The 15,871-nt window shown below is 48.5% G+C and overlaps 1 protein-coding gene across 1 annotated transcript in view; it reads left to right on the top strand.

Moving 5' to 3' along the window:
• DOCK2 (dedicator of cytokinesis 2) overlaps positions 1 to 15,599 on the top strand; it is a 459,258-nt gene extending 443,659 nt beyond the window's left edge. Inside the window, exons 47-52 of the mRNA XM_065905443.1 lie at positions 6,606 to 6,743; positions 10,184 to 10,311; positions 11,137 to 11,308; positions 12,322 to 12,442; positions 13,944 to 14,086; positions 15,030 to 15,599. Of these exons, the coding sequence (XP_065761515.1) occupies positions 6,606 to 6,743; positions 10,184 to 10,311; positions 11,137 to 11,308; positions 12,322 to 12,442; positions 13,944 to 14,086; positions 15,030 to 15,092 (765 nt within the window). The 3' untranslated portion in view covers positions 15,093 to 15,599. The remainder of the gene's footprint in view (positions 1 to 6,605; positions 6,744 to 10,183; positions 10,312 to 11,136; positions 11,309 to 12,321; positions 12,443 to 13,943; positions 14,087 to 15,029) is intronic.
• Positions 15,600 to 15,871: the final 272 nt, after the last annotated feature.

Here is a 15,871-nt window from a genome sequence, read left to right as displayed (position 1 = left end):
GCGGCTGATACCAGGCTGTGCCTTCTAAGGAAATTTTTCCAAAATCTTTCCATTAATAAAGGGACACCACAAGCAAAGAAGGGAGACTAAAAGTATGTATTGGATGTTACAGCCTCTAAGAGCCCTTGGCTAGGCCTCCTCCAACAGCGCCCCCTAGTGGAGAGCGCGTGCCCTCTCCTTAGCGCCAGCCCTGCCCTCTCTGCCACACTGCTGACGGGAGCCCACCAAAGAGGATTGCCCTGGACCACGTCCCTCCCACTCAGAGGCTAGCATCCTAAATACTCAAGAGACCAGGAGACGCTGCCCTGCTCAGGGTGAAGGTGGCCTTTCTAACATTACACACAGCAGATTAGTTCCTCTCCATTTCTTTCCATTCATTCTTGCACCTTATATAATATATATTGAGCTCCAGCTGTGTGCCAGGCTTGGACCCACTCCCTGCCTCTCCTCTTGAAGCTTAATTATAGATTGGCTCTTGGTTTGGCAAAACCAGATTCACTTTGGATTTTCTCAAAGCACAAGATCCTTAGAGTTCAAAGGAAGCTATACCTGTACCTCTAGCAACACAACAGGAGCTAGAAGCGCACAGGATATGATGGGTTAAAGATTTCATGGATTTCAAGATGGATCGCTTCCTAATTGTTTGCTTTGTAAAGATTTTTCTCTAGCGGCGTGGAAAGATGTCTATAGTACATCCTTCTTGTAAACAGGTTATGAAGCATTACACGCAGAGAAGTAGACATGACAAAAACACACGGCACGTGGATTTATCACAGTGTACACCCGTGTGGCCACCCCCAGATGAAGACCCAGAATTCCTCTCGCACACAGACGCCTCTCTTGTGCCTTCCTGTGGTCATTGACAGCTCTCCCCAAGGTTGACCATTATCCTGCCTTTACTATCACCATTTACTCACTTTTTAACAGTATTTTTTAACCATCCAAGCACTCATTTCTAAACTTTTCCTTATTTTTGACCTCTATATAAATGGAATCACACAGTATGCATTCCTCTTTGTCTAACATTTTGTTTAAAGTTATGTTTTTAAATTGATTAATTTTATTATACAAGACCATTATTTATTCATTTTTATTGATGTATAATAGTCTATGCAACTGGACTGTATAACTATGCCAGAAAATTTTGCTTTGTTTTGTTTTTTAACTGATGGAGATTTGGGGTGATTTCAGTTTGAGGCTATCTCAAGTAGTTCTGTTCTGAACATCTTCGTATGTATCTTTTTAGCGCATACATGCTCAATTTCTATCAGGTATATACCTAGCTATGGAATTGCTTGGTTATAATGTATGAGAATATCTGGCTTTAATCAGTTCAGTTCAGTTCAATTGCTCAGTCGTGTCTGACTCTTTGTGACCTGTGGACTGCAGCACGCCAGGCCTCCCTGTCCTTCACCAACTCCTGCAGTCTACCCAAACTCATGTTGTCCATTGAGTCAGTGATGCTGTCGGACCATCTCATCCTCTGTCATCCCCTTCTCTTCCTGCCTTCAGTCTTTCCCAGCATCAGGGTCTTTACCAGTGAGTCTGTTCTTCGCATCAGGTGGCCAAAGTATTGAAGTTTCAGCTTCAGCATGAGTCCTTGCAATGAATACACAGGACTGATCTCCTTTAGGAAGGACTGGTTGGATCTCCTTGCAGTCCAAGTGACTCTCAAGAGTCTTCTCCAACACCACAGTTCAAAAGCATCAATTCTTCGGTGCTCAGCTGGCTTTAATAGATAATGCCAAACTTCTGAAACTTTGCCTGTTTCTGAACATCATAAAAATGGTATTATACAGTATGTTGCTGTGTGTCTGGCTGCTCTTTTTTCAGTGTAATGTCTGTGAGATCCATCCAGGCTGTTGCCTGCAGAAGAAGTTTTCTTTCTTGTTTCCAAGTTTCGCCATTGCCTGTCACAATGTAGCGGCCCTCGTGGTGTGTGTCCAGCCTCCTGCTGACGGCGGTTGTCCTCAGGCTTTGCGCAGCGCGGACCGTGGTGCGAGCACTCTCGCTCATGTCTATCGGTGAGCGGCGGAGCTCAGCGCCCTCAGCCTCCGGCCAGCAGTGCGCGTGCTGGGTCATGCGTTCATCTGTAGTCTGACTGGGTGCCAAGACACAGTTTCCAAAGTTGCTGAGCCAGTTTACACCCCCACCAACGACTTCTGGGAGCCCGAATCGCTCCACACTCTACGGACACAGCACCCTGGATTCTTTAGCTTTTGTCTTCCTGGTGTTGTGAGGGCATCTCGGTTTAGTTTTAATTTGCATTTCCTTTCGCGAGCAATGGCATTCATCGCATTTTCCTGTGTTTACTGGCTAATTGAATAACCTTTCTGTGAAATGTTTGTTCACATCTTTTACTTATGTTATTAACTGAATTGTCTTTTGTTAATAATTCAGAACAGTTCATATATATTCTAGATATGAGTTCTTTGTCAAATATATGCATTTGACATACTGTAGTTTGACACATTGTGAATATCTTTATTTGGTCTGCGGCTTGTCTGTTTGCTTTCTAAATGTATTTTTGAAGAAGAGCAGTTTGTGGCTTTCATGAGCTCCAATTCATGAAATTTTTAATGATTATCACTTTTGTGTCCACTTGAAAACTGAGCACCCCAAGGTCATGATGACCTTCCCCTGTGTTTATGGGGACATTTCATGGTTTCATGCTGGGCTCTTCCGTATGTGACTGATGTGACTGACATGCAGTAAGGGCCTTCTTAGTCTTCTGCACGGATTCCTAACCCCTCCAGCACCCCTTGTTGAGAAGACTGTTATTCCCCCGACTCTGACAGCAGCGATCACATGTGTGTCAGTCTGTCTCTGGATTTCCTGTTCTGTCCCATTGGTCTGTCTTGCACCAATGCCACTCTAATTATAGCTGTAGAGTCGGTCTTGAGATCTAGTGGTGAGAACTTCAAGTTCTTTTTCAAATTTGTCTTGCTGTTTCTTATCCTTCATATTTCCATATAAATTTTTTAATCAGCTTGCCAAATTTTAAACACCCCTAAAACACATAGAGATTTTGATTAAAATATATTAAATATATAAATTAATTTGAGGAGAATTTTTGTCTTCATGATAGTGACTCTTCGAATACACGAACATGGGATCTCTGCCCTTCTCTTTAGCTCTTTAATTTCACTCAGCAAGTTTTGTTGTTTTCATAGTAAAAATATTTCACATTTTATTAGACTTGTTTTTAGGGATTTGATATCTTTAACTATTATAAATAGTATTGCTTTTAAACTTTTTTCTGTTTGTCAGTATAATTACATTTTTTTAACATGTTTACATTGTATCCAGTAATCCTACTAAATTCACTTAGTAAGTCAAATTGTTTGTACATTCTTTTTGATGTTTTACAGATACAGTCATGTCATCTCTAATATAAAATGTTTCACTCATTCTGTCCCACTCTTGTACAGTTTAGTTATTTTTCTCGCTCTTTGCACTGATGAGCATAAGAAGAGGGAGGACATCTGTCTCCCGCATCAGGGCGATAGTCAGTATCTCTCCGAGTGCGGTGTTTTAAAGACGGCGTCCCACTGTATGCCTGGTTTGCTACTTTGTCATGAATGGGCTTTTAGTTTATCAAATACCTTTTATGTATCTATTGAGATACTCATTTTTTCTTCATTATCCCGCTAATTCAGTGAATTATTTTGGTTGATTTTGGAATATTAAACCAACCTTATATGAATGACATAAATCCCAGTTGGTTATAATGTATTATCATTTTTATATATTGCCAGATTCTATTTGAAAATATGTTCTTCAGGATTTTTGAATCTATGCTCAAAAGAGATATTAACCAAATCCTTTCTGAAGAGTCTCTATAAAGTTGGCATTTATTTATCCCCTAAATGTTTGCCAGAATTTGTCTGTGAAGCCACACAGGCCAAGAATGTTTTAAAGTGTGTATTTAATCTAATACTTCGCAGATTTCCTGTTTCTTTTGTGTCCTTTTTGGTAAGTGGTATTTTTCTAACAATTTGTCCATTTTATCCAACTATTAAATTTATTGACATAAACGTTATTATAATATCCTCTTATGACTTTTTATAATGCTTATACTTCCTACAGTGACACTCCTTTTTAAAATTTTGATGTTGGTTATTGGTACCTGTTGGTATCTTCTTGATTAGCCCTATAAGGGGTTTATCAGTGTCGTATTTTAAAGAACCAACTTTTGGACTTGTCAATCCTCTGTCTTGTCAGTTTGTTTTCTTTTTCATTCATGTTCACTCTTACCTTTATTATTTCCTTCCTTTTGCCCTTTTTGTGTTTAATTTGCTGCTCTTGTACTGATATCTTGGGATGGATGCTTAGTTAATTGATTTTCTATCTTTTCTCAAATGTATTAATAAAATTAAAACTATACATTTATCTCCACTTACAACACTATCTCAGTAGGTTTTATGCAATATTTCCATTATCATTCCTTTCTTTTTAAATAAAATCTTCTTGTTTCATGGATAGAAAATCTTTTCTTAATTTGTACATTAATTATTTTTTTTTAATAATGCTTTCTTAGGCTCTCTTCGGAGAAGGCAATGGCAACCCACTCCAGTACTCTTGCCTGGAGAATCCCGGGGACGGGGGAGCCTGGTGGGCTGCCGTCTATGGGGTCGTATAGAGTCGGACACGACGGAAGTGACTTAGCAGCAGCAGCAGCAGCAGGCTCTCTTGGTTCTCTGTTTCTTCCAGATTAATCCATTCATGCTTCCTTTCCTCCCTTCTCCCCCACTTCTTTCCTTCCTCTTCTGTGTTTGCTTGCTTTCCTGTCTTTTGTTTCTGATCACTGTCTTTCACACTGGAGAGTTTCCTTCAATACCTGGTTATCCTTGGCAATCTGTTCCTAGTTAAGAGTGGGGGCACTAAAAAGCTGAATGAATAATATCTGTGGGCATGAGAGAAGCTCTTGTCACCTGGATGGCATTACATACGATAACTGAGTAATCCACACACGTCTGGGCTGTTCACTTTCTCCAGGACGGATGCTTTGAGCTATTGCCTGCAAAGCAACTCCTGGCTTCTGTGCTGCTGGCAATTGGAGACAAAAATGAAGGTCTCGCCTTTATCATTATGCAGACTTTTCCTCAACCCCCTGTTTCCTGTCCGGCTCCTCATCTTTGCCCTCTGTTGTGCCTGGTACCCCTTAGCTCAATGCTCTTTGTTCTAATTATTCTAGAGATAAGCTCCTGCTTCTTGAGGAAATGAGAAAATATAACACGCTACCAGATGAAACTGCAGGGACCTGGCCATCCAGCTGCTCCTGTCACAGAATTTCAACCCATCCCTGTTTTCAGCCTCTCAACTCACTCTAGCTTTTCTGAGATACCAGGTGCCTCCAACCCCTGAGCCCTTCCTGGCTTCCCAAAGGCAGATTGTCCTCTTACCACATCTCCTCCTCTGTCCTGGAAGGTCAGTTACCATCCTCCATCCACCTTCCACCTGACATGTTTTGGGCCAGGTTCATAGGTGTCTCCTGGTCTCACTGAATTTCAGTTTCTCCTTTACTTTGCCATTTGGGGGAGCACTGCAAGAGAAGGAGGCAGAAATGTCTTAGGGTCACCATCATCAAAACATTTGTTTTCTCTGAAGTGATCTGTATTATACTCCTTGCAGTCCTCATTATGCTTCCCTGAGATCATACTACTAAGCTTTTCAGCTGTTCTCAGCTTACAGCAGCCGCTGTGGTCTGGCTTCTGTCCTTGAATCTACCATTCACGCAGTGTGGATTGACCTCCTCTGCTGATAAGTAAGGGCTTGACTGCCTCATGAGTCCTCTCTTCCCCTCATCTTCCCAGGACTTTTACATCACTTTAAAAATATTCCATTCCCTGGTGGCTCAGATGGTTAAGAATCTGCCTAGAATGCAGCAAACCTGGGTTCGAACCCTGGGTCAGGAAGATCCCCTGGAGAAGGGAATGGCAACCCACTGCAGTATTCTTGCCTGGAGAATTCCATGGACAGAGGAGCCTGGTGGGCTACAGTCCATGGGGTCGCAAAGAGTTGGACATGACTGAGTCACTAACTTTCACTTTAAAAATTCCCTGTTTGCTCATTAGCTCCATGGTATTAACACTCGGTTATCTTTCTTTGGTCTTATCACTGGATACACATTGTAAGACCCAGTCTTAAAATGCCCACGCCTTTTCTGTTCAGCCCTTCCTTTCTCCTATCTCCCAGTCTCTGAACAGTCACACTCTCCTTTTTGCATCTCCGAGAACTTCTTGGACAAGGGTTTAAGTCAAAGCAACAGAGACCCCACTCCTCTGGTCTCACACTCTGCTCCTCAGTAGATCCCACCAGATGCAGACTTTCCCTAGCATGCAGCCACTAACGGGAGGGGCGGGGAGGGGAGGGTGCAACCCTTCCATGACAAGACAGTCAGAGGTCTTTCTCCTAGAAATCTTATTTTCAGAGCAAACCTCAAGGATGCAATTTTCCCATTTCCCAGGGTTGGTGACTCCAGTTAAAGGTTGTTGAGACCCTAAAGCCCTCAGCAATTTCTCGGCAGGTGGACTTGACTTCAGTGCCCTCCCTGAAGCCAGGTGGCCAACCTCTGGCTCATCATTTACCACTTTTCTCCCCAGATCCCTTTCCTGGGAGCTGGCATTAAGATCCATGAGAGAAGAGTGTCAGAAAATCTGCGGCCCTTCCACGACCGGATGGAGGAATGTTTCAAGAACCTGAAAGTGAAGGTGGAGAAGGAATATGGTGTCAGAGAAATGGTAAGGCTGGTCCCCAAGGCCAGGGAGGGCGATATGGGTGGGCTGGGGCAGAGAGGGCAAAGAGACCAGAGCAAAGGCGCCCGCCCTTGAGAGGGACCTGAGAACCAGCAGTGCCAGAGCCAATCCAGGGAACCTTCCGGGAAACTTGGTCCCTTAAACGTCATCTCAGATAATTGCCAGTTATAAATTGAGTCCTGAACAATCAAGAGATTGTGCTAATAATAAAAGCAACACTGATGAAGCACCAACTTACTATATGCTGGTCTGATCTAAGCACTTAGATCATTGAGGCTTCACAACAAGCTTGGGAGTGGTTCTTAACGCCTCGTGTCTATTCTCGAGATTCCAAGGCGTTAAGTGACTTGCTAGAGGCTATATAACAGATGTGGCTTCACAGGTGGCTGAGTGGTAAAGAATCCACATGCCAAGCGGGAGATGCGCATTCCATCCTTAGGTCAGGATATCCCATGGAGAAAGAAATGACAGCCAACTTCAGTGTTCTTGCCTGAGAAATATCACGGACAGAAGAGCCTGGTGGGCTACAGTCCACAGGGTTGCAAAGGGTCAGGACTTAGTGACTTAATGACAGCAACATAGAACAAGTAAGTGAGGCTCAGAATTTGCACCTGGCTCTGACGGCCTCCAAAGCCAGCACTTTCCACCACTAACAAGCTCTGTGTCCTCAAGAGGCCATTGGCCTGATGCTCACAGAACCTCTTCTTTTATCTCTTCTCCAGAAAGTTTCATCATAAAACGTCAAGGCTGTGTAGTCTCTCAGAGGCCATCTGGTCCAACCCCCTGATTTTACAGATGGGAAAACTGAGGCCCAGAGACAGGAAGTGAGATACTAGAAAGCACACAGGTGAACTCAGGTCTCTTGTCTTCAGGCCAGCAGTGTTTCCATGACACAGGCTGCCTTTTCCAACACTGTCTGCGTGATACCCAATGCAGTTCTGATGGCAACCACCCAGACTTAGGCCACATTCTTAAGTTATGGGCAGAGTCCTCCACAAGACACCCTCACCAAGACACCAGGGTTCCCTGCCCCTCTGACTAGCTGGTTATAGGTTTGGAGATTCTCACCACCCCTCAGGTCTGATAATTTCACAGAACTCAAGAAGTAGCCCTCCCTCCATATCCATGGGTTCTCTATTTGCAGATTTAACCAAGGGAGGATCAAAAATATTTGGGGAAAAGAATTCAGAAAGTTCCAAAAATCAAAATTTGAATTTGCTATGCTGACAACTATTAACCTCATGTTTATATTTACAACTACTAATATAGCATTTACAGTGTATTGGGTATTATAAGTAATCTAGCAATGATTTAAATTACACCAAAGAATATACATAGGTTATCCATAACCTCAGATGTGCAGATGACACCACTCTAATGGCCAAAAAGTGAAGAGGAACTAAAGAGCCTCTTGATGAAGCTGAAAGAGGAGAGTGAAAAAGCTGGCTTAAAACTCAACATTCAAAAAACTAAGATCGTAGCATCTGGTCCCATCACTTCATGGCAAATAGATGGAGAAACAATGGAAACAGTGATAGATGTTATTTTCTTGGGTTCCAAAATCACTGCAAAGGGTGACTGCAGTCATGAAATTAAAAGACGCTTGCTCCTTGGAAGAAAAGTTATGACCAACCTAGACAGCGTATTGAAAAGCAGAGACATCACTTTGCCAGCAAAGGTCCATCTAGTTAAAGCTATGGTTTTTCCAGTGGTCATGTACGGATATGAGAGTTGGACCAAAAAGAAGGCTGGGCACCAAAGAATGGATGCTTTTGACCTGTGGTGTTGGAGAAGACTCTTGAGAGTCCCTTGGACTGCAAGGAGATCAAACCAGTCCATCCTAAAGGAGATCAACCCTGAATATTCATTGGAAGGACTGATGTTGAAGCTGAAACTCCGGTACTTTGGCCACCTGATGCGAAGAACCAACTCATTGGGAAAGACCCTGATGCTGGGAAAGATTGAAGGCTGGAGGAGAAGGGGATGACAGAGGATGAGATGGTTGGATGACATCATCAACTCAATGGACATGAGTTTGAGCAAAGTCCGGGAGATGGTGACAGACAGGGAGGCCTGGTGTGCTACAGTTCAGCGGTCGCAAAGAGTCGGACACGACTGAGCAACTGAACTGTACTGAATCCTGAATCCTCTAGCACCACAGTTCAAAAGCATCAGTTCTTTGGTGCTCAGCTTTCTTTATAGTCCAACTCTCACATCCATACATGACTACTGGAAAAACCAAAGCTTTGACTAGATGGACCTTTGTTGGCGAAGTAATGTCTCAGCTTTTTAATACGCTGTCTAGGTTGGTCATAACTTTTCTTCCAAGGAGCAAGCGTCTTTTAATTTCATGGTTACAGTCACCCTCTGCAGTGATTTTAGAGCCCCCAAAACTAAAGTCTGTCACTGTTTTCATTGTTTCCCCATCTATTTGCCATGAAGTGATGGGACCGGACGCCATGATCTTAGTTTCCTGAATGTTGAGTTTTAAGTCAACTTTTTCACTCTCCTCTTTCACTTTCATCAAGAGGCTCTTTAGTTCTTCTCTACTTTCTGCCATATGGGTGGTGTCATCTACATATCTGAGGTTATTGATATTTCTCCTGGCAATCTTGATTCCCCACCTTGTGCTTCCTCTAGCCCAGCATTTCTCATGATGTACTCTGCATATAAGTTAAATAGGCAGGGTGACAACAAACAGCCATGACATACTCCTTTCCTGATTTGGAACCAGTCTGTTGTTCCATGTCCAGTTCTAACTGTTGCTTCCTGACCTGCATACAGATTTCTCAGGAGGCAGGTCAGGTGGTTTGATATCCCATCTCTTTAAAAATTTTCCATAGTTTGTTGTGACCCACACAGTCAAGGGCTTTGGCATAGTCAATATTTATCCTATTGGGATATCCATGTTTGATTACTAGCCAGGAAAGCTCACCTTAGCCTAAGCGTCTGGAGTTTTTATTGGGGCTTCATTACATAGGCATGACTGAATGAATCCTGGGCCATGTAACTGAAATCCATCTCCAGTTCCCCTTCTCCCCCCGGATGCCGAGCTGACATTATCTGGAGAACCAGCCCTGTAATCACAAGGTTGGTCTGTCTGGCCAGCCCCCATCCTGGGTCTCCCCCTCAGTGTAAAAGGGGTGGAAAACAGAGACATTCGTGTCAGAGGGGAAATCATAAGGATTTGGAGATCACCTATCAGGAACCAGGAGTAAAGGCCTAACGAACTCTTTATTAAACAGCCACCCAGAGGCTCAGCCAGCCAGAAAGTTTCTGTCCTCATGCGCTGCTCTGCCCACAGCTCCACCAGCCCAGGTGGAGGAGAAAGGCAGCAGGACTGTGGCGGGCACCTTACCCCAGTGCCCCGCCCCAACATCAGGCCTGCCTGCTCACCCCCTGCTCTGTGCCCCCTGCCCCCGCAGCCCGACTTCGAGGACAGGCGTGTGGGTCGGCCCCGGTCCATGCTGCGCTCCTACAGACAGATGTCCATCATCTCCATGGCTTCCCTGAACTCGGACTGCAGCACGCCCAGCAAGGCCACCTCTGAGAGGTCAGTGCCTGCCCCAGGCGGCCCCCTGCAGCCCTGCCCCAGCCCAGCCCCCAGCACAGCCTCTCTGCCTTTCCTGCCCCAGGGCTTTCTGCTCCACCTTCCTGCCCGTCTCTCCCAAAGCCTTCGCTCACCTAGAACTCCCGCAGCCACCCTGTAAGGCTCAGTGCCCTTGCTAGGGGGTCAGCTGAGGCCCGGAGAGGAATGTGGCCTTTCCTGAGCGCCCTGCAGAACTCGCCCACAGGGCGCAGCAGTCTCCACCAGCCAGCCGGGCTCCTCGTCTGCTCCCCCCAACTCCTCCTCCTACACCTGCCCGCACCTCTGTGCAGGTCTCCCTGCTCAGCCACTCGGAGTCTCTGCCCTCCCACCTCCCTGAGCCCTCTGCTCCACCCAACCCAGCTCAGCTACTGCACTGCCAAGATCCCGTGATGGCACACTCCCCAGGAGATTGTGCTAAGGGATCCTGGATCTCATCTCTTGGCTACTCTGCAACGTTGCTGCAAACACCCCATTTAATAAAAGACAGTCATGCCTCAGAGAGGTTGAGTGATTTGCCCCAAGTCAGTCAGCTCAAAAGTGGCATAGATTGAAATCCAGATCCATATTTTTAACCAGTTTTCTCTTCCTGTCACCAGTCTTATGGCTCACTGCCTTCCATTTTATTTTACCCTGTATTTGGAGTGTTTGCAAATTAAGCAGCTCCCCAAACTCTGCCAGATGAACTGATCTACCCCCTGGCCCTGACAGGTCAGTCAGCCTGGGTCCCTGCAAGACAGTTCCACTAAAGTTCTAACTGCAGTTTCTACTGCTGTCCTTCTTGCCATTCAGCTTCGACCTGGAAATAGCACCTCCCAAGACTCCAAAAGCGGAGCAGGAGGAACCCATCTCCCCAGGGAGCACTCTGCCTGAGGTCAAGCTGCGGAGGTCCAAGAAGAGAGCCAAGAGGAGCAGTGTGGTGTTCGCAGACGAGAAGCCATCAGCAGAATCAGACCTGAAGCGGGTGAGTGGCCAGGGCAGGATCCTCTTGATGCCACAGGCAGATCTCCCCTGCACATCCAGCACAGTGCTGGGGGCTCTGAGACGTGGCTTGCTCAAGCCTCCCAGTGAGATGGGGTTACAGATGAGGCATCTGAGGGGAGGTGACGTGCTGGTTGGCGCCCCAGCAGCCTGGATGTGACAGAGTGGAATTTGACCCAGTCTGTCACTGTGTCCTTTCTAGCATCGCACAAGACTCTGCAAGACTGGGCAGTAGCCTCCTGGTCCACCACTGTGTGGGAGAGTCACCCTGCCAGGCTGGCCCAGGAGTTTCTACCTCTCAGCTCTCTGTCCCCAACCACAGGGCCAGTCTAACCACTGACATCTCAGACTCCCCTAAGCTCCTCCCGTGGACCCAGAGCCCAGCTGGGCATGCAGAGCTGAAATTCTCACTGCCCTGACTTGGAGAATTTTTGTCTTATAAACTAATAACTATTTAATATGATACTTAGTGCCAGACAGCCCTTGGTTCAACCCCAACTTCCCCCAAGAGAGAGGTTTGTTGAAAGCATTCTGGGAGCCTGGAATAGGAAGAGGGATTTAGCGTTCTGGTAAGGGAGGGCTGCCAGACAAAAGGGCAGGGGCCAGCTGAGATCCCTTCCAGTGATGAAAGAATCGTCCCAAACTTCTCAGTAGGCCTCAGAGACTATTCCTGCCAGGGGGAGAAGGCTAGAGGTAAGACAGTGTTTCATAATTCCAGGGGGTGTCATTCACACCATAGTCTAAATGAATGCCACCACCACAGATGTATAGTATGTGCAGTATGTAACTGTGTATACAACCACAGTTGTAAAGAATGCAGCCTATGGTGTAGATTGACATGGAGTGACACAAAGCAGAATAAATGGACTTTAGGCTGAGCCTCTAGAAGCCATGCCAATCCCTGACCACTGATTTTTCAGAGCCTAGAACTGTGTCATGCTTAGCCTGTGTGTGTGTGTGTGTGTGTGTACACGTGTACATGATGTATCCGTCCAGCTCTCCAGGAAGCATGAGTTCATGAGTGACACCAACCTTTCGGAGCACGTGGCCATCGCCCCCAGGACATCCATCCTCTCTCAGATGAGCTTTGCCAGTCAATCCATGCCCACCATCCCAGGTATGTTCCCTCCACCACCCGCACGGGGGTACAGAGGTGCCAGGGGTGAGGATGGGTGGGAGCTGCAACTACAGAGCAAAGTCAGCTAAGCACGCTGGAGGAAGTGGCCCCGCTCACGGTACGCCAGTGGGTGACGCCATCCCAAGAGGCTCTGCCCAGGGCTGGGGCGGCGGGGAGAGGCCTGCTGTCACTCTGGACCTCAGGATTCAGTGAGAATCCATATGTCACGCCAGGTGGGCCTGGGTTCTCGGTTAGCCAGGCCCTTCCAGGGACCGGAAGTCTGTGCCTGGTACGTCTCTCAGTCCTGTGTTTCCTTTCGGGGCCTGGAAGACTGTTTCCAGAACTTGCAAAAATTGCTATCACATCTTACAGTTACAGGGTGTTCGTGCACAGATGCCTCAGTTTCCCCCCATCACTCATTCATTGTCTGGTGAGGACATCAGCAACATAGAGAAGGCCTTTGCTAACTCGCAGATGGGGATCCGGGGCCCTAACTGGGGATGCGGCCAGCTCAAGAGCGCTCTATGTGGCACGTGGCGGGTCTCGAGTGTCAGCCGCTCTGCGCCAGGCTCCCTGCCGAATGCTCCTCCTTGGTTGTTTCATTTCAGCCAGGGGTCCCCAAGCCCCAAGCAGTCTGCAGCCTGTTACAAACAGGCTGCAAGTGGGAGGTCAGCGGCAGGCAAGTGAGTAAAGCTTCATCTGCCGCCTCTCATCGCTTGCGTTACTACCCGAACAATTCCCCCGGAAAACTCCGTGGAAAAAGTGTCTCCCATGAAACTGGCGTCTGGTGCCAAAAAGGTTGGGGACCGCCGCTGTAAGCCTCCTCTCAAACCTGTGACGTGGGTCGTGTGATTAGCCCCACTGTACGGATGAGGACGCTGAGCTTGGAGAATGCCTGACTCCTGCTTGGGCGGTTCCCTGAGTAGCGGAGGCCCCAGGAACGGTGCCCCCAGCGGTGCCCAGCGCCTGAGCAGGGTGCCCCCGCAGTCGCCCCGCTCTCGTCCCCTCAGCAGGCCTACAACTCCCTTGAGCTCTGTGCTCTCACCCCCACGTTCCCGAGGCCAAAGCCAAGGATCAGAGCAGCCTTTGTGGCTCCAAGCTGGGGAGCCTTAACCCCCGGATGACACCTTGACCGGAGGGGCTCTCCCCACAGGGAGCTCCACGCTCTCGGTGCCGGGAGACACGCGTGCGCCCATACTGTCTCCATGATGTGGGCGGAGGGCCTGCTCAGGAAGAAGTGAAGGCTCCGGTGGCCGGGGCTCCCCCCAGCCCTGGGCCCCCTGTTTCCAGCCCAGAGCCCTTGGATGAGGCCTTGATGGAACCAGGACGCAGGCCCTTGTCTGCGGGGTCAGGCAGGGCTCCGCGGCCCTGGGACGCACACGGCTCCCGCCTGCCCCGCGGCGGCCCCCCGGGACCCTGTCTCTGCCCCCCTTGGCTCCCACCCGCCCCCGGTCGCCCTCGCTGCGCCCAGCCCTCACGGCGGCTGTCGGCTCCCCTGCAGCCCTCACGCTCTCCGTGGTCGGCGTGCCTGGGACGGACGAGGCCAGCGCATCCCCCCGCCTCAGCCAGACCTTCCTGCCTCTGTCAGACGGCGACAAGAAGACGCTCAAGAGGAAGAAAGTGAACCAGTTCTTCAAGACAATGGTGAGCCCCGGACTGTGGGAGGCGGAAGGGAAGAGGGCTTCGTGGGCGGAGGAGGAGAGGGGGACCTGTGTGGGGTGCGCGCGTGCGCGTGCTACCGCTGGGGTCCCCTCCAGGGCGGGGGACCTGTGCGGGGTGCGTGCGTGTGCTACGCCTGGGGTCCCCTCCAGGGAGGGGGCAGGGCCCCCAGGGCGCGGACGGAGGCCAGAAAGGCCCAGAGCGCCGTGCTCCTTGTGGGCTCCAGGGGGCGCCCCGGAGCAGGATGGGCCCGCGGGGCGGCAGGAATGTGTCAGAGGCGGCGCCGGGCTCCTGGGGACTCAGGACCTGTAGCTGTCCTTTGCCTGAGTTGTCCTCTGTGGCTCCTGTTAGAGCCACGCAGCCAGCTGTCCTGGGCAGCTAAAAGTGCTTTTTAATTCTTTTGGAAGAACTTTCCTATTCAACTTACATTGCAGAATCCTATTTAAAAGTTAGTTTCCAAACCCTGACTGTCAAGCCCTGCCTCCCGTTGTTGCTTGTCAGTCTGCTCCAGACGAGGGGAGGCACCCCAGCAGTCTGATCCTCAGGATGCCATTAAAGCCCGACTCCGCGGCTGTAGTAATCGCACGTCCCCTGTGAGTGCGCATGGAGTCAGGCCCCAGGCTAGGCCCTTTCCAAACACGATCCCGTTTGACCGTCCTCTGTCCCTTCGAGGGTCTTATCGGGCTCACGAAGGTGGGTAAGCAACCCGCCCGAGTTCACATGGCCCCAGAAACAGCAAAGCCTGAGCTCTCACCACTGCAGGGCCCAGCCTTTCTGTCACGTCAGCCGAGGTCACAGCCGCTCAGGCCCAATGGGCTCTGTCACGGGTCAGCTCAGGGGCCTTTCTGAGGGGGACGGGGAGCCCTGCTTTGGGGCTCATGGGAACCCTATCTCGGGCTGTGTCTGTTTATCCTCTTTTCCCATGCAGCTGGCTGGCAAACCTGCAGAAGAAGGCAAGCCGACCTCCGACTCCATGTCCACCGACCTGTGAGATGCTGCTGACCACGGCTCTGCCTGGGGAGACGGGGATGGGGGTTTCTGGAATTGGAGACAGACAGTGGGACATTGATGCCTCAAAGAGAGGGGAGCCCATCCATCAGTGGCCTGCACTCACACAGAGAAAGTGGGCTGCTCCGGGCCCCACTGTCACTGGTGATGGACCCAGCATCACCAGGGCCACTCACCCAGGTGCTGGGTGACCACGCCCTGTTTGGATTCTTAGCCACACAAGGAACCACCAAGGATGCCTTCTCCCAGAATATCTCCCCATCATCCTGGGCATGTGTTTTTACAACCCAGTTTATTAGATATAAGGAGCTATATTTTTGTGTGTGTGTTTCATTTTCTAAGTCCTAGCACTTAACAGAACAGCTCTTAAATATTCTTTTATTTTATTTTTGGTTAACAGTTTTGTACTTTACATTTTTAATACAACCAGTCTCTTTTCTACCTGACCATCTCCAAAGTGTTGCTGTTTCTTACTGACAATAAAAATGATTCCGTGACTCAAGCAAGCCTCAGTGCATAAATCCATCAACCCAACGCCTCAGGCCCAGGACTGGACTGGGAGCGCCTGGGGACACTTAGGAGACAGGCAGGCCCAGGGCCTCCAGTGATGTTATGAAACCTGGCTCCAGCCCATCCCAATGAAAATCTGCCTGCCTTGTTCATACCACCCCCAGGAATCTTCTCCAAGAATTCAGTTCATTTAAATATATTTTATTTTTGGTTAACAGTTTTCTACTTTATGTTATTATCTAGATGAAGAAA

This window comes from Muntiacus reevesi, chromosome 14, assembly GCF_963930625.1.
Source record: "Muntiacus reevesi chromosome 14, mMunRee1.1, whole genome shotgun sequence".
Lineage (NCBI taxonomy): Eukaryota > Metazoa > Chordata > Mammalia > Artiodactyla > Cervidae > Muntiacus > Muntiacus reevesi.
The sequence above is the reverse complement of the archived record's forward strand: the minus strand, read 5'-3'. Positions and strand labels throughout refer to the sequence as shown.